Source organism: Emydura macquarii, unplaced genomic scaffold, assembly GCF_026122565.2.
Source record: "Emydura macquarii macquarii isolate MOO-44397 ecotype Brisbane River unplaced genomic scaffold, CSIRO-AGI_Emac_v2 contig_3477, whole genome shotgun sequence".
NCBI lineage: Eukaryota > Metazoa > Chordata > Testudines > Chelidae > Emydura > Emydura macquarii.
Window position 1 is genome coordinate 1,606,173 of NW_027133614.1, and position 27,089 is coordinate 1,633,261.

The 27,089-nt window shown below is 47.1% G+C and overlaps 1 protein-coding gene across 1 annotated transcript in view; it reads left to right on the forward strand.

Annotated features, from left to right (window-relative positions):
- The window catches only part of CACNA1E (calcium voltage-gated channel subunit alpha1 E), a 315,011-nt gene that overhangs the window by 286,146 nt on the left and 1,776 nt on the right, over positions 1-27,089 (forward strand). Inside the window, exons 42-50 of the mRNA XM_067535176.1 lie at positions 2,078-2,174; positions 10,529-10,634; positions 13,148-13,255; positions 13,839-13,939; positions 14,350-14,456; positions 19,181-19,289; positions 21,488-21,616; positions 23,799-23,979; positions 26,234-26,424. Of these exons, the coding sequence (XP_067391277.1) occupies positions 2,078-2,174; positions 10,529-10,634; positions 13,148-13,255; positions 13,839-13,939; positions 14,350-14,456; positions 19,181-19,289; positions 21,488-21,616; positions 23,799-23,979; positions 26,234-26,424 (1,129 nt within the window). The remainder of the gene's footprint in view (positions 1-2,077; positions 2,175-10,528; positions 10,635-13,147; positions 13,256-13,838; positions 13,940-14,349; positions 14,457-19,180; positions 19,290-21,487; positions 21,617-23,798; positions 23,980-26,233; positions 26,425-27,089) is intronic.

Sequence of the window (27,089 nt, forward strand, 5' to 3'; positions counted from 1 at the left end):
GCCCTTAGCGATAGTAGGAATACGGCGAGTGCCCTCTCTGGCTCCAGACCCTCATTGGCACTGCAAGTTCTGCAGGGCACCAGCTCCCGACGGCGTTGGGTCAGCACTTTGGGCAGCCTCTTCGAAATCACATACACTCGGTGCTGCATTGGCTTCAGGCGCAAGATGCTGTCAGCTGTGGAGCTCTGCCCCAGTTGGAAGCTCACCATTGGAATCACCCACCTTCACATCTTTGCAACCTCATTTATTGCTTACTTGAGAGCATGTCCAGGCAGTGATTGTTCCTAACATTGTCCCTTCTTAGCGCGGTCCACTTTGGCGACTTGTCCAGCCTGACTCAATTTAGTGGATGCCGTCTTCCCAGGACTGCTTCTCAGCAACAGCATCCAAGGCTGTGAAGGCATCATCAAGGCTGAAGTAGGCAGAGTTATCCTCCTATTATCAGATGCACATGCATCATACAGTTCTGAGATCTCAGTGGAGATCAATGGTAGAGCAGAGGAGCTATGGTCATGTAGACTCGGGAGGTCCAAGCAGTGAAAAAGCAGGCTTCTGGAAGTGGGATTTTTCTTCTCAGCTTTTTAGGAAGGGTGACATCTTGATGCCAGCAATTGCTTTATTCTAGTGCCCTTTGCACTGGGAACTGGGTGCTACCATGGGTTCTCCAGCCCAGGCAAAGAAAGAACCTGCTGTAGGGTCCTGTGGATGGCATTTTCCAAATGTGGGCCAGTGCCTGTTCTCACCTGGGTCTCACAAAGCAAGAGAGCCCGTGCTGTTTTGTCATGCAGCCTAACCAGTTATTATGGAAAACACTGGGAGGAAACAAGCCGCTCCATGTTCATTTTAAACTCTGTCTTTGGATTCTGCACCAGAGCACTGTGGGGCAGCTGTAATCCCCATTGCTGAGTGGGGCAGGGTGACTAGATATGAGCAGGCCCTGTCACCTGAATGGGGCTGCAGGTCTACATTTTGGGGAATAGATAAATAAATAAATGAATATTGCCAGAGGCCTCCCGCTACCTCAAAGAAAGAGACCCAGAAGCTGGGTTACCTCTGGCCAATGATGGAAAGCTACCTAGGGTATGGGAGGAAAGTGAGGAGGGACCAGAGGAAATAACAGACAAAGCAGCTTCACTCCATGTCATTCCTAGCAGTGGCTGGGGAGGCTACAGCAGTCTATGCCTCAGCGCTTCCAGCCAATACATTTCCACTTTCTGAAAACCTCTGATCTGTAGGCTGGTATCAGGAACTAGGTATCCGACTGCACCTGTGCAGTAGGTCCTTGTGTTCTGCTGTCCCTCAGATGTAATCGGTTAGATATTTCTGCTACTAAAACAGGGATCTGAGGTGTATCCTGAGATTAATGCAATCACTCCTCAGGAATGCTTGATTCTCTGGCTTTATTGGGTTCCAGGAAAGCATGCCCTTGGCATAGCATGGTCTGGTGGGTAGAGCACAGGATTGGAAATCAAGAGACCTGGTTTCTAATCCTTTCTCTGCCACTGACCAGCTGTGTGGCTTTAGGCAAGTCACTTTACCTCTCCATGCCTCAGTTTCATCTATCTGTCAAATGGAGATAAAATGTATTTGGCTACTGATCTCATAGGGACATTGTGAGGATTAATTAACTGATTTTTGTAATGAACTGACAGTTTGGGGCAAATTCTCTGCTGGTGTAATTGGGCGCAACTCCATAAAAGTGTGAAGTATTCATAGAACTCTAAATAAGTAGCTGTGTACTGATCTACAAACCCATCCCTGAATTTCAGATTTCTCTGACCACTCATGGGCTTGCGAGTGGCATTATTGGGGCTTGGGGTATCTGAGTTAGTTCACCTTTAGGACAGGCCTTTCAGGAGAGATCCCCAGTTTGGGTTCGAATGAGGATGCTAACCTCTTTGGAAAGCAGAAGGTGGTAGCTATGCTTATATGGTGGTGACTTTTCACAGCCTTCTCTGTTGGAGCCAGAAGGAGAGAGACATGGACCTAAACTGGGTGTCTCACCCCTGGTTAAGCTCTCGTTTCCTCTTCTCTATTATCTCAGTGTCCTATTAACCCACGTGTGCTTCCTTTACAGCGGCAGGATCCCGTATAAGGATATGTACAAATTAGTACGGGTGATCTCGCCTCCTCTGGGCCTGGGAAAGAACTGCCCCTACAGGGTGGCGTGCAAGGTTTGCCTCCCAGTCCCCAGCCACAACCTGGCAACGGGACGCACCATTAACCCCTCCTTCCCCCTCCTCTGCTCCACCACCACTGCGTCTCACAAGGGAACCTTCACGTTGCTTTCCTTTGAGTTTAAAGAGGTCCAAACCCGCCCAGAACCAGCAGCTGTTCCCTTAGGGAAGGGGGAAGAGGGACCCATCTCAGAGCCCCATTGATGTGGATTTAGACAAATTTATTCCCTTGCTTTCCTCCCTAATGCAGAGAACCCTGGAGTTCCTAAATCCATTCTGTGGTGTGTGAATGTTGCCTGTGGCTCAGAGAGGGCAGCCATTGGCAAATGGGCATCATCTTTGATTCCAAGAATCACAGAGCCATCCCAATGGGAACTCTTTTCTATGATGAACGGAGACCAAATATTGTTTACAACTAAGGCATGAGGAAGAGCAGGAACAAAGGTCGGGCGTGTGGGAGCACAAACTATAAAGGAGAACGAGGCAGGGACCAAGGCAAAGATCCTACTAATCAGTCGCTGGGATCCTGTTCAGAGGTTCGGTCGCCATGGTGGGTCGCAGGACACCACAGTGTTTTACCGTGGTGCACAGTGGCTTTGAAGAGCAGTCACAGAATGGTGCAAACAGAGAACCCGGCTCTTAGTTTGCCATAATGCAAAGAGATGACTACTCAATGGAGCAGGTTACCTTTTGGGACTCCAGCAGCTGGACTCAATGGCCTACTGTTTATTCTGACACACACACACACCCCGCGCAGTCCAAGACATTTGGGCTGTGCCTCTCTTCCAGCAGCAATTCAGACTTGTCCACAAGGCTCTTGGCCACACTCTGCCACTGTTTGTGCTAAATTCTCCGCCTCTGGCAGTGCAAACAAAACAGCCGCTCGGCACCCCAGCCACATCCTTTGCCATCACATCTTTTCAATCTTGTTTTGGGGCAGCAGTGAGCGAAATCCTCCTCCCATCTGCCTCCTCTTCTTCAGGGGACCAAAATTTCTGCATCTGAACAGGACAAGCCTCTGAGCTCCTTCTCCCCATTTATTCTTTCCTAACCTGGCAGACCAGGTCAGATGGAGCAAGCAGAAGAACAAGAGATGCTTCTTTTGTGAGGAGACTCTCAGGAGTTGCCAAAGGTTGCTCTGTGTGCCATAATCATTCCCAGTCTATGAACCCTCACTGCACAAGGGAAGGGGGTTCAGAGTATGAATGTCATGGTGTAGCCTCTGCATTCACCCCCATCATCTTCATCTCCTGGAATTCAACAAGCTAGATGGTCCTCAGTGATCTTGGGAATAGCGCAAAAGTCCCCCTAGCCTCTGTGGACCAGTCCAAAATGGAAAATCCCCAGTGGCTTCACCCATATGCTCAAGTGGCTAATAGACTCACATGGCAAAGAGGCTGCTGTGCTTTTCAACTTTTCTTCTCAAAGCGGGGATCTAGACTTTTTCAGGGTATATGTATCCCAACATTTCTTCATCAGTTACGGATGCCCCTCGCACCCTCAGCAGGGGCTGAGCCCCAACTAAGAAAATAGACTGGTCCCCTGATGTGGTTGAGAATCCTCCCTCTAAAAGGCAAAAGAGAAGCAAAATGGCTAGAAAACACAAGAGAAGCCAGAAAGCATCCCAGATCCTCATCTTATTTCACCAGCTCCTTCTCCTCACCCTGGGAACTCTTGGTTTCCCAGCATAGCCCTGTACCAGAGAAGCAGAAAGGTTCTTTCCCAGGATGTGTTTGAAACCATGGAGAGTATGCTAAAGTGAAGAGCAAATCTCTCCTGTCCTAAACTATAAGAAAAGTCAGTGTGTCCCTTCATCCCTCCTTTGAAAAAGTCGTTAGGAAAGTGTGGGAGATTCCTGACTAAAGGCTTGGTTGACCAGTTCTGAAATTCCACAGGGACTGAGAAGCCACAGACTGTCTTCATCTTCCTTTCAGCCAATGCAACAATGGCCTTCCTGGCAAAGGACATGGTAGTTTTTGCTGAAGGTTCTTTCTTCCCAAAATGCCCTGCAGACAAAAAGATAAAAAATGCTGTCAGAAGAGACTTCTAAGTTTCCTCGGCTGCCTTAAGAGTCTCACTGACAACCCCTACTTTGTGAAAGCCACGATGTCCTGGTGCAACAAGCTAAAAGGCATGGACCTCCGTAGACCCAAAACAGATTGAATTCACTGTTAAGGAAGTTACATTGATAGCAGGTGGATTCATAGCTATTACATTTTTCAAGCACGAGGGTCTATCTGACAGGTAGATACAGAAGAGAGTCTTCAGTCCCTTTCCAACTTCAAGAGATGCTGAGAAACATCAATCCATCCTGAAGGAGATCTCTCATGATGGAAACTACTTGGAACTCTATCCTAAATTCTTCATAGTCAGATAAAGGTATTGGGGAGTCTTGGCTATCTTAGACCTCTAGAGGCTGAGCAGGTCAATGAAGGTGATGAAATTCAGGATGGAGACACTAACGTCCACTACCTCCACAATGTCAAGAAACCGAGCATCTTCCATCCATCTTTACCTGCAACTCCTGGATCTTCTGGTCTTATACACAGAGATCACCATGACATACACAGAGTGCCCCTGAGAGAGCTTATGGGATTCTTGTTACAGGCCAGAAAAAGGAAAGGAGAGATGCTACCCACAATAATCCAGTTGGTGAGAACAGGAAGCCCACATGATGGTACCATCCTCACTTCACAATCCACACCCCAAAATTCTGACCACAAACACCAGTCTTTCAGGTTGAGGAGCACAATTTGGGACCCACGGTGCACAAAGAACATATTTAAGATCAAAAGGCATCATCTTTTGTTGAGAGAAGAGTGATCAGACACTTGATGACTCTCAAGATGAGGTGAGGAATGCGCATGTTCTGATTCATTCAGATGGGGCAATGACTGTACCATGCATAAATCCACAAGAAGGCAGGTCTAAATGCCAAAGGGATGGATATACTCTCCTAGACAGAAAGTCACTCGGCCTCTGTCAGGACAGTGAAGAAAAATGGGATTCTGAATACAAAAGCTGTCTGGCCAGGCCATCAACAGGCAGATGCATCAAAATGGTCACTAAAACAAGAAGTATTCCAGCTGAGATCCAACAAACTTGGTTACCCCTGTGGGGACCTATTCACATTCAGTCAAAGCATGAAAGCAAAGCTCTTCATCAGCAAATCAGATCAGAGATTGCTGGGAATGGAAGCTCTGACTCAATAATTAGCCACATCTGCTTCCCTGTGCTGCCTCTTCTCCTTCTACTACTACTAGGAAGAGAAATGAAAAAATTATTTTTTAAAGGTGAAAGTGATGGTCATTCTCATCACAAATTGTCCAAGATGGTCGCTATGGTTCAGCCATAATGGAGCAGTCACAGAGACTTCCAATTCACCTTCGCAGGAGACTGGATCTTCTATCCCAGTCTGGGCTGTGACGCAGGAGTAGATTCTATCTGAGCCTGACAATTTGACTGTTGAGCAGTAAATCCTAACCAAAATGGGCAGTGCAAGATCTCTTACTCTCATGTAGACTTTCTGGTCTTTCAGCCTATTCAAAGAATACAAACCAGGCCCTCTTATTGGTGATAGGATGTGAGGCTCGATCCCAGGAAACAAGGCATTCCAGTCCTGGATTTCTTACAGGTCAACCAAGAGTTGGGTCCAGGGTTGCCAACCATCCATAAATTTATGGACAGTTAGTAAAAAAAAAAAAAAAAATGTACAATTTTAACACTATGAGTAAATCTGTAAATAAATGAAAATGTCCATAAAATTGGGTAGAAATAAAACATATTGTATTTTGAAATTGATTGTTGTCGTTCAGAATCACTTCTTGTATCATAAAACCACACCGATCATGACTTTATCAATTTCCTGTTTTTGATTATTGCACACGCCCAAAGAACCCGATTGATCAATTAACTGCAGCTAAAACAATTGCTAATTCCAAATTCCTGTGTACAGAATATCGGGAGCAAGTCCACACTTTTGTGACATTATTGTATTGTTTATGTTATTTTTAGTGATGTCAGTAAAAAGTTTACCATGTCAGTAAAATAAATAACTTCTGATCTTCACGTCAGTAAAAACTAAAATGCAAGGATTGGCAACCCTGCGATGGGCGTAAGACCCTCCAACATCGCATTTCGCAACTCATTCATAAACAGTGCTCTAAAAGCAGACATATCCAATTCCTGGTAGATGGCCTGCTGCTATCAATGTTCTTTCCCCCTAAGGCCAGCATTTAGGCCAGTCTGGGATCTGCCCGCAGTGCTGTGATCTCGTTACCCATCCCATTTGGGTTCATGGCATCTGATTCCCTGTTCTTCCTCTACATAAAGACAAGTTTTCTGGGCATAATCATGTTAATAAGAAGTCTGTGAAATCTCTGCTCTGAGAAGACACAAAGTTCACAGCATGTTCTATGAGGATAACATAGTTCTGATACTGTAGTCATTTATTACCAAGGTAAACTCTTCCTTCCGCACAGAAAATCATTCTTCCTTCATTTTGCTGAAAACCTCTGCACTTCAAGGGAGGAGTGTGGTACAGGCTAGCTATGAAAAGGACTGCTAAAATGTACCCTGATACAACTGACTAGTTCAAGAAACATCATTGGCATTGGTTTACTTTTGCCCTAGTGCCTAGGCTTGAAAACATCAAAATCCTCCATAGCCAGCTGGATCAAGTGCTGCATTTCTGAAGCATCTGCAGACACTGAGAAGCCAATTCCAGGATGGGACAGAGTTTGCTCATTACATTCCACGGTAGCATCCTGGACAGAAAGGGCATCAACCACTACAGAGAAAATCTGCAAAGTTGCCACCAGGCTTATCCATCAAGACCAGTACAAAGCACTGCAGGCTTTACTTCCAGTCCTTGGTGGTAGCATCCTTCAGCAGGAAGCTGACTCCCAAACTAGACTAATACTAGAGAAGAGGAAATATTCTTCCTCTGTCCTCCTTTTCTGTCTCTCTGTACTAAAGTTTCCTCATTGCTCACTACATCTGATTGGGAAAGAGGTCAGGATCCTGATGGAACATTTGTTACTTGACAATTTCCTCTCTGGAACTGACCTCTCCCCCATTCAAGCCTACCTGAGATACATTCTTCAGATGCCTCTGCAATGGCCTCTTCACCGCTCCACATGTATAGTTAATACGATCACTGTTAAGCATTTACATTTATCCATTAGCAATCCAATGTTTCAATACAGACTTTGAAGTGTTCATCTGGTGCAAGGGCAAGAGAGGAGAGGCCAAACCTGGGGTCCTGTGAGACCTATCTGAACTGCCTTTGGTATTTTCACGAAGAGAGGTGCAGCCCAAATGTCTCATTGTGTGAGAGGTCAGACCCAGAAAGGAAATCATCAGGTGACAAATTTGTGATACCTCAGCTCAACGGATCTAGACAGGTCATTGGAAGCAGAGGAACACAAGGTGGGAATCCATCAAGGAAGCAATCAGAATAACTGTTCCATTCTGGGGAATCCCCAAAGAGCTCCAATCTTGGAAGGCCAAACAGCTGCCTCTGCTGAGACTCTTTAAACTCCAACCTGGTGGAACTTGCAGTCGCATGTGGGAGAGAGCTGGGGCGGGAGCATGGCATGCAGAACTTTCCTCCTGGTTTTGTTTTCTCAGCCACTAGCATGCCTTTTGCACTGGTGCATGGTGGGAGAGTGCTCCATCCACAGGCCAGACGGAAGCAACTGGGCATATTCCTTTGACAAGTGACCCTGGCCCACTGCCTTCTATGCAAGATGCTGCCCCTGAATTGCATAGACATTACAAGATGGGGATACACGACGTTCCAGCCATGGGTTATGTGACATTTTGAAACAGTGCATGGGATATGGAAGGAAAGAAATGCCAGAATCCATGGAGCACTGTTGTTTCCTCTGTGTCACAGAGGTACATGCTGCTACATCTCAAATAACCCATTGTTTGAGCACCGTATATCTGATTTATGCCACTTGCACACATCCCTGGGACTTGTGGAACACCTGTATTTGTGGGCGGGGGTGGATTGAGATTAGGAAATGAATGCCAAGACTGCAGGGGAAAGTAGAACTAGCCAGCAGCAGCCGCAGAGAGCTGGAGAAGTGAGCGGTTGGAGCTGGCATTCCTGGGTCTGTGTGCGGAGTGATATAAATCCTCATCAGGACAGACACTTGTGTATGATTTGCCTTGATTAACGGGTTTCCTGTTCTTTTCCTGTTTGTCCATTTGTTTGTTTTTTTTCTCTCCTGTTTCCTTTGTTATTATTTTGTTTGTTTGTTTTTGCTCTCTGGGAATGCCTCTTCTCCTTTCCTCTCTCTCTGCATCTTCCCCCCCTCCGCTCCCCCTCCCTGCCTTACTCCTCCTCCCTACCTTTCCCATCCACCCCTTCCTCCTCCATGAGCAGTGGCCGCATCCATTACACTGAGATGTATGAAAAGCTGACTCTCATGTCACCACCGCTAGGCCTCGGCAAGAGATGTCCCTCCAAAGTGGCCTATAAGGTAGACCAACCCTTCCTTCCTTCCTTCTGGGCTAGCACTGAGCAGGGAGTGGGTGGGGGAACTGTTGAGTATTCAGGAAGCTCCAGGCTGGTTTGATTTAATCAGAAATCACATGCTCCATAAGGAGAGGTACTGTCCACTCTGACAGAGCTCCATTTTGGGTGTGACACACCCGCCATTGCTGGTAGGACACCCAGGGATGTGACATTCCTGTTATAGGAAAGGATGGAAATCTGGGTCAGTATGAGGAAAGGAAGTGAAAGGATAATATGGCCCCTTCTGAGTAGGAGAAACAAAAGGGACACATCCCTTGGGGACAACTGACAGCCCCTTCAAATAGCACTGCTAGAGGATCTCTGGAACTAGGCCTTCTCCAAGTGGTGGAGGAAACTCCAGGGTGGCCCAGTACCAACATGGCCCTGAACCATACTGTTCCCAGCCAGCTCCCTTGTCAGGATCTCAGTCAAACCTCTTGAGAAGATGCTAGGCAATGAGGGTTCCTCCTCTAGGCATGAATGTGCGGTGACCACAGTGTGCCAGGGAATAGTACAGTGGGATAAGTTCCCCCTGGAGAGCTAAAGCAGTGTGGAAAAAGACCACTCCATGCTGAGGCTGAGCTGGTGAGAGTCCCATCCCTTTGCCTGCTGGGGCTTTTTTTCCCTTTGGGCATTAGAGTGACTCTTTAACAGACCCTTTGATTGCTCTGCTGGTCTGGTGCCCTTTGCTCCTGCCTCTGGGGAAACACTCTAAGAACCTGCTGGCCAGCTGCATGGTATGTGTGGCACGGGAGGAAGCTGTGAATGGGTAGATGCTGTGCAATACTGAGCTCTGGGCAGACTGGTCCATAAGTGGGACCTCCCATAAGTGGGACCTCCTGTCGCAATGTTGGAGACAAAACACAGAGGGACTTGTGAGACTCCAAGATCCAGCGCTGGGATACTTGGTTCTAAAGCCACTGGAAGGTCTCCTTGGAACTTGGCTTCCAAACTTCTGCTACTGAATGTTGACAGTGTCTGTGGTATTCTAGCTAGTGGCAGCTTCTGCACAAACATATTCCTGTGTAGCTGCTCACACTTACACAAGCACTCTCACTTGCTCCCATTTGTGATGGGGTCAGAACCTTCTTACCCACAATGCACCAGGAAGCACTAAGGATGGGATGGATGTGGGTGGGTGTGGGAGAGGGAAATCCTGACATATATACAGAGCAAAATATACTCTCTGGAAAGTGGATCTGGCCATTTGAGTTTGTCCCCCTCTGGGTGAAGGGAGCATGGCCTGCCCACTCCTGCCTTGGTCACCTTCCTCTCTCTCTCCGTCTGCACTCTCTCTATTTTCCCCTTGGATAAGTTGGATCCTATGCATGTGTGATCATATGCTGGCAAGTGTCATCTCTGAAAGACTCAAAAAGGGGGCGCCAGGATGTTGCATACTAGGCAAGCGAGCCAATCAGAAGTGCCCACAGTTTAGGGATGTCCCCAGGGGAAGGAGCAGAAGCTGGATTACAAAGCTGCTCTGAAGCAAGAGATTGTGCGATCCCATGGGACTGTCTCCCACTCAGTAATTTCCAGAGCCAAATTCCCTGAGTTTTCAGGAGTCCTTCCAAAAGCACAGGGAACACCCCCTCCCTCCCCAGGCTAGGGGATTGCCTTTGGGTTGTAGCATAGGGTCCTGGTGAGTCAAAGGACAAGCCTAGCAGGGCACTGGGGGGTGGAAGGAGTTGATATGGGAGGGAGGGGGCGATCCTTGCCCTTCTTTTTTGGCTGTGCTGTTTTACACTCTTGCTTTTTTCCCTCCTGCCTGCTTGATGTGTTTTTCGATATTGTTTTTCGCCTGCTATTTTTTCTCTTTCTTGCGCAGAGGCTGGTGCTGATGAACATGCCCGTGGCTGAGGACATGACGGTCCATTTCACCTCCACCTTGATGGCGCTGATCCGAACGGCACTAGACATCAAAATCGCTAAAGGTGAGGATGGGGGATGACAGCAGAAGGATTCAGGAGTGAGCAGTGAAGACTGCTGAACGTGTGGTGGAACTGGCTTACTACACTGGCAAGGGGCAGGGGCCGTTAACTCCCTGTTCATTCAATCCTATCTGCGTCCTCTGACAGGCTGAGCAGTATGTGCTGCGATCCCTAGGACATGAGGGGCAAAGTGTGGCATCGTTGCTGTGGGTCACATGCAGGGATGGAGGAAATTGCTAGTCAGAGAGAAATCAACCCCAGTTTGTGTCTCACCCAGTAACTGTTCCTGAAACTGTCTTTGGCTCCAGAAGGAGCTGTTTCTTCATAGATATTGATGCTGCCCTCTTCCATAATGGGCAGCTTTCCATTTAAAGCTGCGGTGCTCAAAAAGCAGGACTGGATCTCCACACTCTGAAAGTCAGAGGGAGAGATGGTGGAGGAGAGCTCCCATCCTGCCAGCAGAAGAGAATCACAAAAACCCACTTCGGGAGGTGGAGCATCTTATGTTGTTCTGTAGTGAACCCCTTTGCCCAAAAGGCAGAAAGCAGCATTTATAGGAGTCTGTGGAAGCTACATCCCATCTTCAGTAGCCTGTGGGCCCTTGAAAAGTGGGGGAGAGTGGGGAATCCCAGAGGGAGACCCCTAGAAAGGGAAATACTTTAAAATAACCCTTAAGAGGGTGTGGAAATTATTTCCCTCCGATATGCTGCCCATTTTTGGCCCGTAAGAAGAGTGGAGTAGAAAGTCTAATGGATGGGACATGGTGGTGGGTGTCTTGGGGGGTCTGGCCTAAGACACCGAAACCCATCCCCATCCAGCAGCCTGTGTGAATGTGAATTGGAGCGGTGGCTCGGCCTCGTGCCCTGTGAAGCAGTATCCATGTCACCAGCAAGTCTGGCACCCACTGGTACCCTTCTTGGCAGTCTCAGCTGAGAGACCATGGCCTGAATGGCCCTTGAGGGTGAATTAGCCTCTCATCCCAGAGGTGGCTGCACCAGGTGAGATCTGAAGCCTGCGAGGAAGGCCATATGGCTCTGCCTGGGTTGCCTCTGTTCTCCTGGGCTGTCAATCCATTGCCTTTCACCAGCTCTTGGTTTAAAGGAGGAGAAAGTGCGGTAGCAGCAGGTGTGTGAGGGATGGAGTGGGATCTGTACTGAGAGGCCAGGAGAGCTGGATGATGGCAGCTCTGGGTGGGAGGGAAGGAGATCTGCCTTGGGTGTGAGGCCCTTATATGGATGAGATTTCCCTTTGAGCATTTTATGCCATTGGATGTTCCCATTAAGAGTTGCCACTTGTTGGTAGTGGCTCTTTCTCCCAGTTATGTCTGGATTGTGCTGTATCATTTAAAAGCAAATCCATCTTAACTTTGGAGACTAAAAGGATTACATTCAGCTGTGCCCAGGGCATGGAGCTGGACTCACAGGGTATGTCTACACTGGCCTATACCAGCCGACTCGGGCTTCTAGGGCTTTTTAATTGCAGTATAGACATTTGGGTTTGGGCTGTAACCCAAGTTCTGGGACCCTCCCCACTCGCAAGGTCTTAGAATCCGAGTTCCAACACTGCAGTTAAACAGCCCCTTAGCTCTTGCCCCAAGAGCCCAAGTCAGTGGGTATGGGCCAGCCGTGAGTTTTTAATTGCAATGGCAGTCAAACAAGCTAACAGAACATTAGGAACCATTAGGAAAGGGATAGATGATAATACAGAAAATATAATGCCACTATATAAATCCATGGTATCCACCTTGACTATTGCATGCAGTTCTGGTCATTCCATCTCAAAAAAGCTGTGTTAGAATTGGAAAAGGTACAGAGGAAGGCAATAAAAATGATTAAGGGGATGATACAGCTTTGATAGGAGGAGAGATTAAAAAGACTGGAACTGGAAAAGAGCTTGGAAAAGAGACAACTAAGGGGGGATATGATAGAGGTCTATAGAGATGTGGAGAAAGTGAATAGGGAAGTGTTATTTACTCCTTCAGATAACACAAGAACCAGGGGTCACCCAATGAAATTAATAGGCTGCAGGTTTAAAACCAAAGAAAGTACTTCTTCACACAATGCACAGTCAACCTGTGGCGCTTGTTGCCAAAGGATGCTGTGAAGGCCAAAACTGTAATTGGATTCAAAAAAGAATTAAATAAATTTATGGAGGATAGGTCCGTCAATGGCTATTAGCCAAGATGGTCAAGTATGCAACCCTATGCTCTGGGTGTCCCTTAATCTCTGAATGTCAGAAGCTGGGAGTGGACAACAAGTGTTCGATCCCTCTGAAGCACCTGGCATTGACCACTGTCTGAAAACAGGTTACTGGGCTGGATGGATCATTGGTGTGACCCAGTATGGCTGTTCTTATGTTGTGAAGACTTACCCATAAGGACCCAAGTAGTAAATGCCACTAATTATAGAGGAAAATGTGACTAATGAGCTTAGCTTTGAACAGGAGACATTGCACAAGCTCCCTGCAACCTCTCCCATTTGTAGTCTGTGCGGACCCGTTCTCTCTCTCTATTCCAGGTGGTGCAGACTGGCAGCAGTTGGATTCAGAGCTGCAAAAGGAGATTCTGGCCATCTGGCCTCACCTGTCCCAGAAGATGCTGGACGTACTAGTGCCCCTGCCAAAAAGTGAGTCTCCTCCTTCATTGCTGCCAGTCTCCCACAGTCCTAGGCTGAGGGAAGCATCTCCTGCAAGAGGAACAGCAATGTGCCAATAGCAGCACGTTGCGTAAGAAAAAGCACAGAGAAGATTTACTCTAAAACAAGCAAAATTTTCTCCTTGCTCCATCCCAATACCCTGGATCTGTTTGAAAAACAACTAACATGCAGTAATCTTCTCAAATCAAACCCCTTTGATCAGGGGGATCTTCTGACCCATAGGCGGGGTTGGGAGTGGAGAGAGGATTGTCTGTTCCCCCTTTCTTTTGATAATGTTACTGCAACTATGTGATGAGGCTGCATATCTCCAATGTTTTATTACTACGGTTCTAAGCTGTCCTCCTCCAGTCTCTCCGAAATCTAGAGGAATTTCCATCCACAGTACTTAGTCTTTTAAATCCATTTCTTCTGGAGCACTGAACAGAGATTGTCTTTCAGGATCAGGAGAGTAAGATGAGTATTGTGAGATTGTGAAGGGGTTGACAGTAGTGTCTTCACTTCTTCTCACCTATTCATTCTGCTAATATAAAAGTATTGCCCTTTATGCTTGCAGCTACTGACTTGACGGTGGGCAAAATTTATGCGGCCATGATGATCATGGACTACTATAAGCAGAGCAAAGCAAAGAAGCAGAAGCAGCAGCTGGAGGAACAGGTGAGGTTCAACCACTGTAAGAGTTGGCTGGGTGCTCTCTGGCTGTGGGGACAGTGGTGAGCTTACAATATCTTCAGAGCGAGGGTTCTGTATGGCCTTTAGATAAACCGCTGATCACATCCTGATTCTCGACCTGCTGAGAACAAGTGGCTGTCACAGCACTAAGAGAGTGAACATCTGACAGTTTAAAGGATGGGTGAGTGAAGGAGATGATGGGTAAAAGAAGAGGTGAGTGATTTAAGGCAAATGTATTCATAGCAGTATAGAGGTCACACTAAACAGATAGAGAGCAGTCCAAAAGATGGATTCATAAAGGGGGAACCTTTTCATGCTTTTAACCTTCTGTACAAGGGATTTGCATAAATGTTTTGCACTTTGAACAGAGTCAGATTGTTTAATTTTTATTACAGAAAAATGCCCCTATGTTCCAGCGCATGGAGCCTTCATCTCTGCCTCCAGAGATCCTTTCCAATGCCAAAGCTTTGCCTTACATCCAGCAGGACACCCTGTCAGGCCTGTAAGTATAGCCCTTAGCGCCTGTAGTATACTCTGATATTTCTGTTCCTACAGGCATTATTTTATGTTCTGAATGAAAGATAATGGAGGCAACCTAGTGACAGATGATGTGGAAAAAGCTGATGTACTCAGTGCTTTTTTTGCTTCTGTCTTCACAGACAAGGTCAGTTTTTAGGCTATTGCACTAGGCAGCACGGTATGGGGAGGAGGTGAGCAGCCCAGGTTCAGGACTATTTAGAAAAGCTTGAGATGCACAAGTCCCTGGCGCCGGATGCAGTGCATCTGAGGGTGCTGAGGGAGTTGGCTGATGTGATTGCAGAGCCATTGGCCATTATCTTTAAAAACTTGTGTCCACTGGGGGACGTCCTGGATGATTGGAAAAAAGCAAATATAGTGCCCATCTTTAAAAAAGGAAAGGAGGAGGATCCAGGGAACTACAGACCAGTCAGCCTGAAAAAATCATGGCGCAGGGGACTGGGGCACATGACTTATGAGGAGAGGCTGAGGAAACTGGGCTTATTTATCTGCAGAAAAGAAGAGTGAGGGGGAATTTGATAGCAGCCTTCAACTACCTGAATGGGGGTTCCAAAAAAGATGGAGCTATTGTTCTCAGTGGTGGGAGATGACAGAACAAGGGGCAATGGTCTCAAGTTGCAGTGGGGAAGGTCTAGGTTGGATATTAAGAAAACCTTTTTCACTAAGAGGGTAGTTAAGCACTGGAATGGGTTTCCTAGGGAGGTGGTGGAATCTACATCCTCAAAGGTTTTCAAGGCCCAGCTTGACAAAGCCCTGGCTGGGATGATTTAGTTGAGGTTGGTCCTCCTTTGAGCAGGGGTTTGGATTAGATGCCCTCCTGAGGTCCCTTCCAACCCTAATCATCTATGATTCCATGGAGGTTCAGATGAGGTGGTCGTCAGAGCCCATGGGAAAAGGAAATCCTGGCAATCAGCAGAAACATCTTGATCATCATAGAATGAGTCCAGAATTATGAGCTTATGGTGTGTTCTTTTATTAGTTTCACCAAAGCACCCCAAAGAGCCACATTTCAGCCCATGGACAACGTCAGCATGTATCCAGCCACATACACATAGAAGTGGGAGAATAACTGTTTTTTCAGTTCGTTGGCAGTTCCAAAAAACTGGAAAAATATTTCTGTTCATGCACCGAACCTGAAATTTGTTAGAATTTTCAATGAACTGAAAAAGTTGGAAAACTTTCAGTTTGGGTCGAATGAAATGAAATGTTTTATTTTGGGTCCTATTAATAAGAGCAAAGGCAATGAAGGGCTAGATGCACAAAAGTGGAGGAAAAAGAGCCTCCCGTACACCAGTGATTAGAGCACTTACCTGGGATGTGGTATACTCAACTGTGAATCCAGGCTCTGGGACAGGGCCTTGAACCCAGGTCTCTTGCCTCCTAGGTGAGGGCACTAACCACTAATGTATAAGTTGTTCTGGAGTAGGGCACTTTCAGTCTGCAGTTGCCCCACTGCTGCCCTTGTGAATCTATCCAATAATACAAATGTTTTGTTTTGATAATGTCATTCTGACATTTCCAAACTTTTCTTTTTTCACTTGGACCAAAACAATTTTCCAAAATCACCATGAATTTGCAAATTGTTTCAGTTATCGCAAATCTGCATTTTTTTTCAGCAGAAAAATTTCACCAAGCGCTTTGTGGACAGCACTGAAAACCCAATGTGGCATTAGCAGAACAATGAGCAGTGTAATCAAGGAGGACTAGTAGGAGGAGACTGTGTCTGGGACTGGTAAAGAGAGAAAGTCTTTCACTTCAAGGTCCCAAATTTAAAACCAGTCCAAAATAGTAATGACTGTACGTCAAAACTATTCTGCTGTAAAGGAAAGTTGGGAAGATGCCAGTATGGCTCCATTAGGAGCTCTTTAATGACCTGAAAATCAAAAAGGAATCCTGCAAAAAGCGGAAACATGGTCAAATTGATAAGGAGGAGTACAAAAAGAACAGCACAAGCACGTAGGGACAAAAGCAGAATGGCTAAGGCACAAAATGAGTTACACATAGCAAGAAGAGATTAGAAGCAAGAAAATGACAAAGGAAAATGTAGGTTCTCTGCTTAGCAGGGAAGGAGAGCTAGTAACTGATGACATCAAGAAGGCTAAAGTACTTAATGCCTATTTTGCTTCAGTCTTCACTGCAAAGGTGAAATGATAACCAGCTACTCAATGCAGTTAATACTGACAACCATAGGGAAGGAATGCAAGCCCAAATAGGGAAAGAATATTTAGGTAAGTGAGCTGTATTCAAGTCATTAGGGCCTGATGAAATTCATTGTAGGGTACTTAAGAAACTAACTGAAGCAATCTTGGAATCGTTAGGAATTATCTTTGAGAACTCCTGGAGGATGGGAGAGGTCCCAGAGGACTGGAGAAGGGCAAACATGGTACCTATCTTTAAAAAGGGGAACAAGGAAGACCTATGGAATTATAGGCCAGTTGGCCTAACTTCAATACCTAAAAAGATACTGAAGCAAATTATTAAACAATCAGTTTGTAAGCGCCTGGCGGATAATAGGATTATAATGGATAGTCAGCATAGATTTTTTCAAGAACAAATCATGCCACATCAACTTAATCTCCTTCTTTTATAGGGTTACTGACCTAGTAGATAGGAGGAAGCAGTAGACATGATATACCTTGATTTTGTCACAGATCCGCATGATATTCTCATAAGGAAACTAGGGAAATGTGGTCTAGATGAATTGAGTATAAGATGGATGCACAGTGGCTGAAAGACCATACTCAAAATAGTTACCAATGGTTTGCTGTTAAATTGGGAGGATGTATCTTGTGGGGTCCTGCAGGGAACAGTCCTGGGTCCGGGACTATTCAATACTTTCATTAATGACTAGGATAATGGAGTAGAGAGTATGCTTATAAAATTTGCAGATGATACCAAGCTGGGAGGAGTTGCGAGCACTGTGGAGGACAATTTACAATTCAAAATGACTGACAAATTGGAGAATTGGTCTGAATTCAACAAGATGAAATTCAGGAAAGACAAGAGCAAAGTTCTTCATTTAGGAAGGAAAAATCAAATACACAAATACAAAATGGAGAATAGCTGTCTAGGTGGTAATACTGCTGAAAAGGATCTGGGGGTTAAACTGAATATGAGTCAATGTGATGCAGCTGCAAAAAAAGCTAATATAATTCTGGGGTGTATTAAAAGGATTGCTATATGTAAGACATATATATGTAAGGAGGCAATTGTTCCACTCTACTTAGCACTGTTCAGGCCCTACCTGGGGTGCTGTGTCCAATTTTGGGCACCTCAATTTAGGAAGGATATGGACAAATTGAAGAGAGTTCAAAGGAGGGCAACAAAAATGATAAAGGGCTTAGAAAACTTGACCTCTGAGGAAAGATTGAAAAATCTGGGCATGTTTAGTCTTGAGAAAAGAAGAGTGAGGGATGACCTGATAAGTCTTCCAATATCTTAAGGGCTGTTATATAGAGGCTGGTGATCAATTGTTCTCTATGTCCACAGAAGGTAGGCCAAGAAGTAATGGGCTTAATCTACAGCAAAGGAGATTTAGGTTAGATATTAGGAAAAACTTTCTAGCTATAAGAGTAGTTAAGCTCTGGAATAGCCGTCTAAGGAAGGTCATTGAATCCCCATCATTGGAAATTTTTAAAAACAAGTTGGACAAACACCTGTCAGGGACGGTCTAGGTTTACGTGGTCCTGCCTCAGCGCAGGGGGCTGGACTTGATGACTTCTTGACTTCCCAGCCATACATTTCTAGGATTCGAAATCTTTGCCGTCTGGTTGCTCTTTGGCTCATGTGAAGTGAGCCCATCATGTTATTCCCGTTCCCGGTAGGCAAGCACCGCCATAGCAGGTGGCAACTTTTATCAGTCTCAGCAGAGAGGTGAAGGGATAAATGAGAAATGTGGCTTGGAGACTGCGTTACCCTTTCATTTCTAGAGATGTTCCCTGTGGGTCAGGATTGAGGTACATTGCAGCACAGCATGCAGAAGCTTGCACCGCCTCTGCTCTAGCTGTATCCTTTCTGAGAGGCAGTGTGCACTTCAGTCTGTGAATCTAGGGGCTTCCGCCAGCTCTAAATTCACCTGAAAAAATGTTAAGAGGAAAAAAAAATCAATAATGCTTGAACATGATTGACACCACTGTCAGGAGTGACATAACACACTCTTCTTCAGAGCCAATGCTACCGCCAGGCATGTGCATGTCCCATTAGTAACGCCATTACCATGACCAGAGTTGCGCTAGCAATTGCAGACACTCTTACGGGAAGCATCACTGTAACCCTGCACCACCGTTAGCTGCAAAAGAACAGAACTGCTCCACAGGGAAACAAAACCTCCAATCACTGAATGGTAAAGCTCTTGTGATTGTCAGACAAGTCTGACCGCCAGGTGGAAGCTAGTTTTGGAGTTGTTGCTGTGCTTCCCACATTGCAGGTGACACAACGCATGTCCCTTTTCAGCTGTCAGGACAGTACTCGGGAATGCCAGGTTGAAGTTTGTCTGTGAGATGAAAAGTTGTTCATTTCAATTCACAGCATGCCCACCAAAGGAGCACCTCGTGCCAGGAGAACTTTGAGACTGCAGTGCTGAGTGAACTTTTTCTCTTTAAGAGGTTTAAGTCAGAGAGGCCATCAATGATCACAGCGTGAAGATTTGTTCTCTCTCTCTGTCTCTCTGAAGTTGGAATATCTTTGCAGGAGCAGCCGGAGCGGGTACCCGTCACTGAGTCCACTCTCTCCTCAAGAGATATTCCAGCTGGCTTGTATGGATTCAACACATGGGCAGTTCCAGGAGCAGCAATCTCTGGTAAACCAATTCCCTGCCTTTAATGTACTTCTTTTGTGGTCCCAGCACCTCTGCCCTGCTCTGTTTTCAAAAGGTAGTTCTAACTTTATGCCCCATCTTGCAGGTGCAGGCAGTCCCACACACGCACATGTGGCTCAGAATCCCTCTTGGGTTCAAGCAATAGTACCAACTCCCTTGCTACTTCTTCCCTCCACCCCCGCCCCCGCATACTGATTTTAGGAAGCACATTCTCTGACAGCATCCTCCCACTTAGCAGTGGGAAGTGTGGATCTCTTGCCAGTGGCAATGTAAGGTCATGATGTGCCGACTTCAGTAGGAGGAGCAAAAGAGGGAGAACATTGATCTCTTAACTTCCTGATTTTTTGGAATCCACAGTAACAAATTAAGATGTATTCCTGTCTAAGGGCCTGATCTAAAGCCCACTGGAGTCAATGAGAGCCTTTCCATTCATTGACTTCAGGGGGGTTTGGGTCAGGTCCTAAAATAGGCCACCCCAGGATGGCCCGGCCCTATATGAAAGGAATATGGAGACCCATTTCATGCTAGATCCCTCTCTAGAGCTCCTTGCAACATGATTTTACCCTTTGAGTCCTTGCATCGTAAAGCAGCTGGGCTTCGGGTGGCTCTTTACACATACAGCATCATGAGGCCCTTGCTTCCTCTCTGTGTGGTGTCTGTGGGCCTCTGGCTACTTGACACATTTGTACGACTGCCCTGAGCACGTGTGAGCATTCTGCTGCGTTTCAGATCACGCACAGGCCTGATTTGTAGGACTGGAGATGCAAAATGCACACCCAGCACATACTGACACATAGGCCCAGATGGCCAGCTGGTGTAAAACAGCAGCGCTCCATTGGAGCTATGCCAGTTTACGCCAACTGGGGATCTGGTCCACCAAGTGTATCGGAGCTACCGAGGATGCCACGTACCTGGTGCCGTTTAAATATGTTTCTAAAGAACATCAGAGCAACCCAGTGTTCCTCCTCTCTGTGTTTCTGGGCACAGGACACAAGTGCACAGGAAGTATCATCGACTGGGAGTTTTTCTAAGACCTTGTGATGCTGTAGTACAATGGATTGAGATAATGCAGTAAACTATCCTTTTCTTCACAGGTCGATTCCTTTTATTAAATACTCATTTCAGTGGGTTACCGTATGCTGAACGATGGTATCTGCTGTTCTGGGATTCGTGTTCATCTTGTTGTCAGTGCTGGTGTCCATTATCAAAACTGAATTGTTGAACCGTGTCACACAAACGTGAACATACACATATGCCCACATTTCGGTCCACAGCACTAGTGTCTGTGTATGTGTATATATGTACACGTGTGTGCATCTGGGCACCACCCTTACACTTGTTGGGCTGCAGTGTTGTATCACTGTACATTTCCAGTCTGATCTCGTATGCTTCTCAGAGTTTGTAGCACTATCTCTGTGAATTCTGCATCCCACACACACCACCTCTCCATACAATTCAGCCCTTCAGCCAGAAATGGGAACTGTCCAGTCAACCTTTCATGGAGACTGCTGGCAATGAAGGAGGGGATCTGAATTCATCCCTTCCTGGTGATGACCCACATCTATCTGATGTCACTTTCTGGCAACCCAAAATAATGTCACTTGCTTCTGTTTTCCTCTTTGACCAGAACAAAAGAGATTTTCAAAGTTGGAAATGAACCAAAATATACAAATGTGACATCAAGCCCTTTCTGATTCATTTAACTTGGACATGACTGGAAAAACCTTTAAAACATTTTAGAAAATCAAAGTATAGAAGATTCTGCAAGCTCAAAAAAAAAAAAAAATAAAGAAAAAAAAAATTAGAAGCAGAAGTGTAGATATTTCAGGGAGTTAGAAAAATCAGTCTAGGTTTTCCTTCTCTCATTGCTAAAATAAAAAAGTAGTGAAGTTTGACTAGATGTCAGCCAGGGCAAGAATCTGTGAGCAGGATCTCTGTGCCCACCTAGAACCGAGTCTGAGACTGAAACTATTTCCAAGTAAACTGCTATAAATATGGAATCCAGCCATTCTTACTGTTTGGCCAACCAAAAAACTGCACCCTGTTCCAGAGATTTGAAAGATACAGGTTTCCCTTCTGTCAAGCTGTTCCCAGTCCAACAGGAGCACAGACACTGGAGAAGAGGAGTGGTGATATAATCAAACAAAATCCCACGAGCTTGGCTGTATGTTTATTTCCAGGAGCCAGAGGTTAGAGAGTTTAAAAGAATGCAGTCCTCTAACCGTGGCAACTATCTCCCCGTGGACACTCAGGAGCGCGCTGTATCTGGGAGGGCCTCCTCCATGCCACGCCTGACTGTGGATCCCCAGGTAAAACCAAGCAAAACTGTAATCGGACGAGCAGAACCAGCAATACATGACTGTAGCTATTGGATACGCAAAGGGGGACCATATTTTTCCCTGTGAGATCTTTGATGCTGCGCTGCCAGGCCCTGCTGTAGTGTGCTAGGTATCGCTAGTGCTTTTCCATTGGCTGCCTGTCTGGATGGCACGGGGAAACAGTCTAACTTAGGTACTGACATGGCCTCTATTCCAAGTGTACCTGAGCACCTCACAGTCTGTACCATAGTTATCCTCACAGCACTCCTGGGAGGCAGGATGGTGCTGTTCTCCCCACTGTACAGATGGGGAACTGAGGCACTGAGAGACTTGCCCAAGGTCACACAGGAAGCCTGTGGTGGAGCAGGGAATGGAACCTGGGTCTCCCAAGTTCCAAGATAAAACCCAAACCACTGGACCCTCTAGCCCACACCAAGGGTGAGCAGCAGCAGGACTGGCTCACTGGTGTTTCATTGAACATGCAACATTTTCAAAGTCTCTCTCCCCACCTGGCAAATATTTGTTTTGGCAATTATCCTATATCTGTTTTCCTTCTTCTGCCATTGTCCCAAAACACATGCACACCTCTCTGGCCCTGGGCAGTCTGTCCTGATCACTCCAGGCCGTGCTCCATCTCTTTGTTTGTCTGCCTGGTTTTTCTGTCTGTTTGTCTCGTATTCCGCTTTTGACCGAGACATGAAAGCTTTTCTTGGGTTTGTTGTCATAACCCTTTGACACGGAGCATCGGGACCTTGTGTTTCTTCAGTAGCAGGGACAGTATAAATAACAGGCCCTTCCATGCCAAAGGGGACTGGACATAATGTCATTAGTGCTCTCCATGGGGTAAATCCGCATTGTTTATCTACAGTGGTCCTTTGGAGGGTGGGGAGATGAGGAGAACTCTTCTCTGCTGATGCTACTGATTTAACTGGTAACTTGGCACCTGGTAACTATGGATGTTTGCTGGCTCTTTGTTGTATCTTTCCCAACTACTGCCTGTCCAACCATCCCCAAATGGGATGAGACAGTCCAAATGGACACAGAAGCTGCTGTATCATCAGGCACAGAGAGGAATGACTGCCTCTGAGAGGACTGGCTGAACACAGTGTGGGGATGGGAAGGCAACATGGCAACAACACTGAGGAGCTGGAGGGAAATGGAAGGAAATAGCTTTGCTTTAAAGGGAAAAAGACATGAGAAGCAAGAGGTGGCGGGGGGAAATAAGTCAGAAGGATGGCACAAGGAGTGAAAGGGAGAGAAATACAAAGAGAGGGGATTGGGTAGGAGAGAGAAGGGAAGAAAAAGGATGGATCAAAGATGGACAAGGGAAAAGCAGATAAGGTAAAGTAAGAAAAAATACAAGCAGGGAGAACTGATAGACTCATAGACTATAAGGTCAGAAGGGACCATTATGATCATCTAGTCTGACCTCCTGCACAACACAGGACACAGAACCTCACCCACCCATTCCTGTAATAGAGGGGCAACAAAGAACACGAGAAGTCAAGAGTGGAGAGAAGGATGAGAACAAGAGATGGGTTGTAGGAGGGGAAATAAATGGTGAAAGGAAGAGGAGAAACATGGAAAACATAAAGGATCCTTTGGGAGGAGAAAATGGGGAGGAATAAGGTGGCAGAAGGGGGGACGGGATGGATGGAAAAGAAATGGTGTAAGGGGGTGGAGGATACGGAGAGTGAATAAAGTTAAAAGGGCAGGTAGCCAACTATGAGAACAAGAGAGAGTTAGAGGAAGGGGCAGGAGATGGAGGGCAGGGTGCTGGGCTGGGGAGAAGGGGACAGGCCAAGGACGAGTACATAGAAATATGGCAGTATTTATGCAAATAAATGGAGGAGGAGAGAGACATGGGAGTGAATAAGCCAATAGGAGCTCTCCTTTCTATTCCCTTTTGAATTTCCTCTGCTCTCCCTTTTTCCCTGCTGATTTATACCAGCTGAGAATCCGGCCCTATCTTTTTAATTCAGTGATAGATGCTGGAGCAACTCTGGAGCCATTGCTGTTAAATTTCCTGCGCTCCCTCCTGGAAGGAGTGTAAGCAGGAGGGACTGTACTAGTGTTCCTCTGATATTAGATACCTTGACTTTGGAGAGGCCCAACTGCTCCCCCTGCCACTGCAGCTGGCTTCCATTAATCATCCCATGGGATGCATTTCCAGGTGGTTACAGACACGAGCTCTATGAGACGATCGTTCTCCACCATCCGGGACAAGCGTCCTAACAGCTCCTGGCTGGATGAGTTCTCCATGGAGCGAAGCAGTGAAAACACCTACAAGTCACGCCGACGCAGTTACCACTCCTCCCTGCAACTGTCAGCTCGCCGCCTGAACGCGGACTCAGGTGAGAGGGGTACTTTCCCAGAGTACAGGAATCTTCTTCAGGTGAGTAATTCACTCCTTTCTGCAGTCGAAGTTCAGTGTTACTCTTGGGTATGGCAGAGCCATGGGGCACTCCACCCAAAAACGATGGTAAAGAATCAAGAACTAGAAGTACAATCCAATCTAGCTTTATCATCAGGCATTGCAAGATGTGTCCTAGGACAGTACGCAGGATTAAATCATGCATTCAGAGAGTTCCAAAAGGAGCAAAGAGGGGAAGGAGCTGCTAAGAAATATGGGCAAGGGAGACATGGGGTTTTTTTTTGAGATCTGAAAATAGATGGAGAGTCCATGAGCCAGAGAGATGCAGGAGCTTCAAAGAAGGCTATCTTGTACCTGCTGTGGAGATGACAGAAAAGCGGTGGGGGCTGGACAACAGAGGGGGCAACCGGCAAACTAAGGAAGAAATAGCGATCTAGAAAAGTTGCACCCATAGTCCAAGAGTTGACAAAATGAGCAGGCCAACTGGTGTCCCATGTTTGGGTCTTGGCCTGGGGTCCTTCCCACTGCAGTGCACTGCCTTCCTCCAGCTGGCGTGGACCACAAAGCATCTCGATTCAAGGTCCCACCCAGGTCCTTGCTCCAGTGTCCATCTGGCTCAGCTATACTGGGTGTGGGCTGTTCCTCCGCTCAGCCTGAAGGGGGCCACTGCTGTCTTGATCTCCTGTTTCTCCCTGACGCTGGCAGCAGCCTGCACATGAGTTGTGCTGAATCACCAGCAATGCAGTCCGTCCCCTGTCCCAGGCAGCATCAGGAGTGGCCGTGGCACGAGTTTGCCATCCCGGCCTTACATGTATGGATGCAGATCCTCACCTGTAGTGGGAGCCGGACACACCCAGGATTCACTGCAGCTCCAGTTGCATTTGGTGCCACTGGCTTTCTGATTGGCAAATGCTGCTTATGTGACGGGGAAGAGGAGGCATGTGGGGATGGGCCAGAACAAAATGGCAATGGCCAGAAAGCAGAGCTGGTTTGATGTACGTCTGGGAGCTGACTCTAGAGGGAGTGGGAAGTAGAGAGCACTCAGGTGTGGAAGCGAGGCTGGAGTCAGTCCCTAGAGGATTTGAGTAACCAGGTGTAAACTGGATCCTGAAGTGACCGGGGAGTCAGTGGAACTACACGGAGACAGGGCTGCAGCATTCTGTACATCCTGGCATCTGGAGAGATGGGTCTTGGCAAAGCCATGAAGAAGAGAGTTGCCATGGTTCGGGCATGGATGAGAGTTTCAGCAGAGTTGAAAAGGAGGCAGTGGCTTGCATCGCCCTGGTGGAGCTGAGCATCGGCAGATTTACAGGCATGGGAGATGTGGGAGGAGAAGGAAAATTCAGATGCTAAGATTACAAACAGTGGAGACAAATGGGAGGTCTGTGCCAAGACGGCGGGAGATACAGTTGTGTTTGAGGGTAGCCAGATGGTTACCGGAAAGAAGCTGCGTCTGAGTCCGAGGGTTTACTTGGTTCAGACAAGTCCAAAGTACGTGAAGTGGGGGGCTCACCAAATGCATTGCTAGTTAGTTACATGTGGCTGAGAGTGGTGCTGCAGGGAAGCATAAAAGTGGAGATAAGTTGACAGAGAAAGAGAAGTCATAAAGCAGCAGCAGGCTGAAAATTGAGCTTATGGGGCTTGGTCTAGGAGGTGTCTTGATGCAGGAGGAATCAAGACAGAGAGGAAATAATCCAATAAAACAAGAGCAGAACCATTGCTGGAGGGAGCTGCATGGCTCTGAAGGTGCTGCAGAAGGAGAAGGTAGCCCACAATGTCAGAGGATGCACTGAGGTTTTGGAGAAGGAGGAAGGAGAAAGACTTTCCAAGCCAAAAAGATAGAGGTCATTAACTATCCAGAGGAGCGCAATAATGACCAGAGCAGCCGCAGTCTGAAAACAGACAAGAACCATGATGTTAGGGGTGGCTGAAGAAATCAAAGCTACTGTCACAAGCACTTTGGTGAGGGGGATGAGGGTTTTTTTAAGAAGACCCTCCTCCTGGGGTGAGGCAGAGGCAGCTGTCAGGATCCTCAGCATGGGACAGCCCCTACCTGCCTGACCTCGGGGAAGTGTTGGGTTAACAGGATGGAGAGAGAGGGAGCTCTGGGAGTTAGAGTGAAGATGACAGCACCCTCCTAGTGATCTCTGGACCCCCACTATGAACAAATCAAAGCATGTGTCCCACTGGGGGCTGCTGGGGGGAGCCTTACAGTCTGGCTTTGTCCTCCCCAGGCCACAGGTCCGAGACACATCGCTCGGGCGGCAGAGAACGAGGGCGATCCAAAGAACGCAAGCACCTGCTGTCCCCAGACATCTCCCGTTGCAACTCAGAGGAGAGGAGTCCTCAGGCGGATGGCGAATCTCCCGTCCGGCACCAGTCCAGGTCACCCAGCGAGGGCAGGTCGCAGACGCCCAACAGGCAGGTAGGAATGAAACCAGCAGCCAAAAATCATTGTTCCAGGCAAGGGTCCTGGAGCGGGGAAGGAGGCAAGCAGTCGTTCAGCAATGAAATCTGCAAAATCCCTGTGATCCCGTACTCCTGTCTCTGGGGTCAGGCAGCCTTTGCTCAATTATTCTGTAAAGTACAGCAGTGCTGAAAAGCCCTACCTGCATCTGGAGCCTCGTTGTGCTAGGCGCTGTGCAAGAGGCGGATCCAGCCCCAAGCGCTCACAATCTAACTAGACAAGACCGGCAATGGGTGGGAGGGGAAACACGGACACACAGAGGTGAAGTGGCCTAGCTCACAGAGCCAGTCCATAGCACAGCCTGGAACAGAACCTAGGACTCACAAGTCCCTACTCAGGGCTCTGTCCACTAGACCACGCTGCCTGCGACTGGGACATTGTTGTATCATCCTAATGAAGCGTTTGAAGTTTGCAGTGGTGAGAGCACAGTGCTCAGGGACATAAGTGCGTCTCCTGTAAATCTAGCACCCTACAGGGAACTGGCGGTGAGGATGATAATAGTAGCTGGTCCTGTGCCAGCTGCCATCAGTTAGAAAGCCTATTACAGTGACTGAGGAACAGTTACCATCCCTCCACATAGCTGTTTGCATTTTCTTTCCTATCCCGCCCCCACCGAGATACAA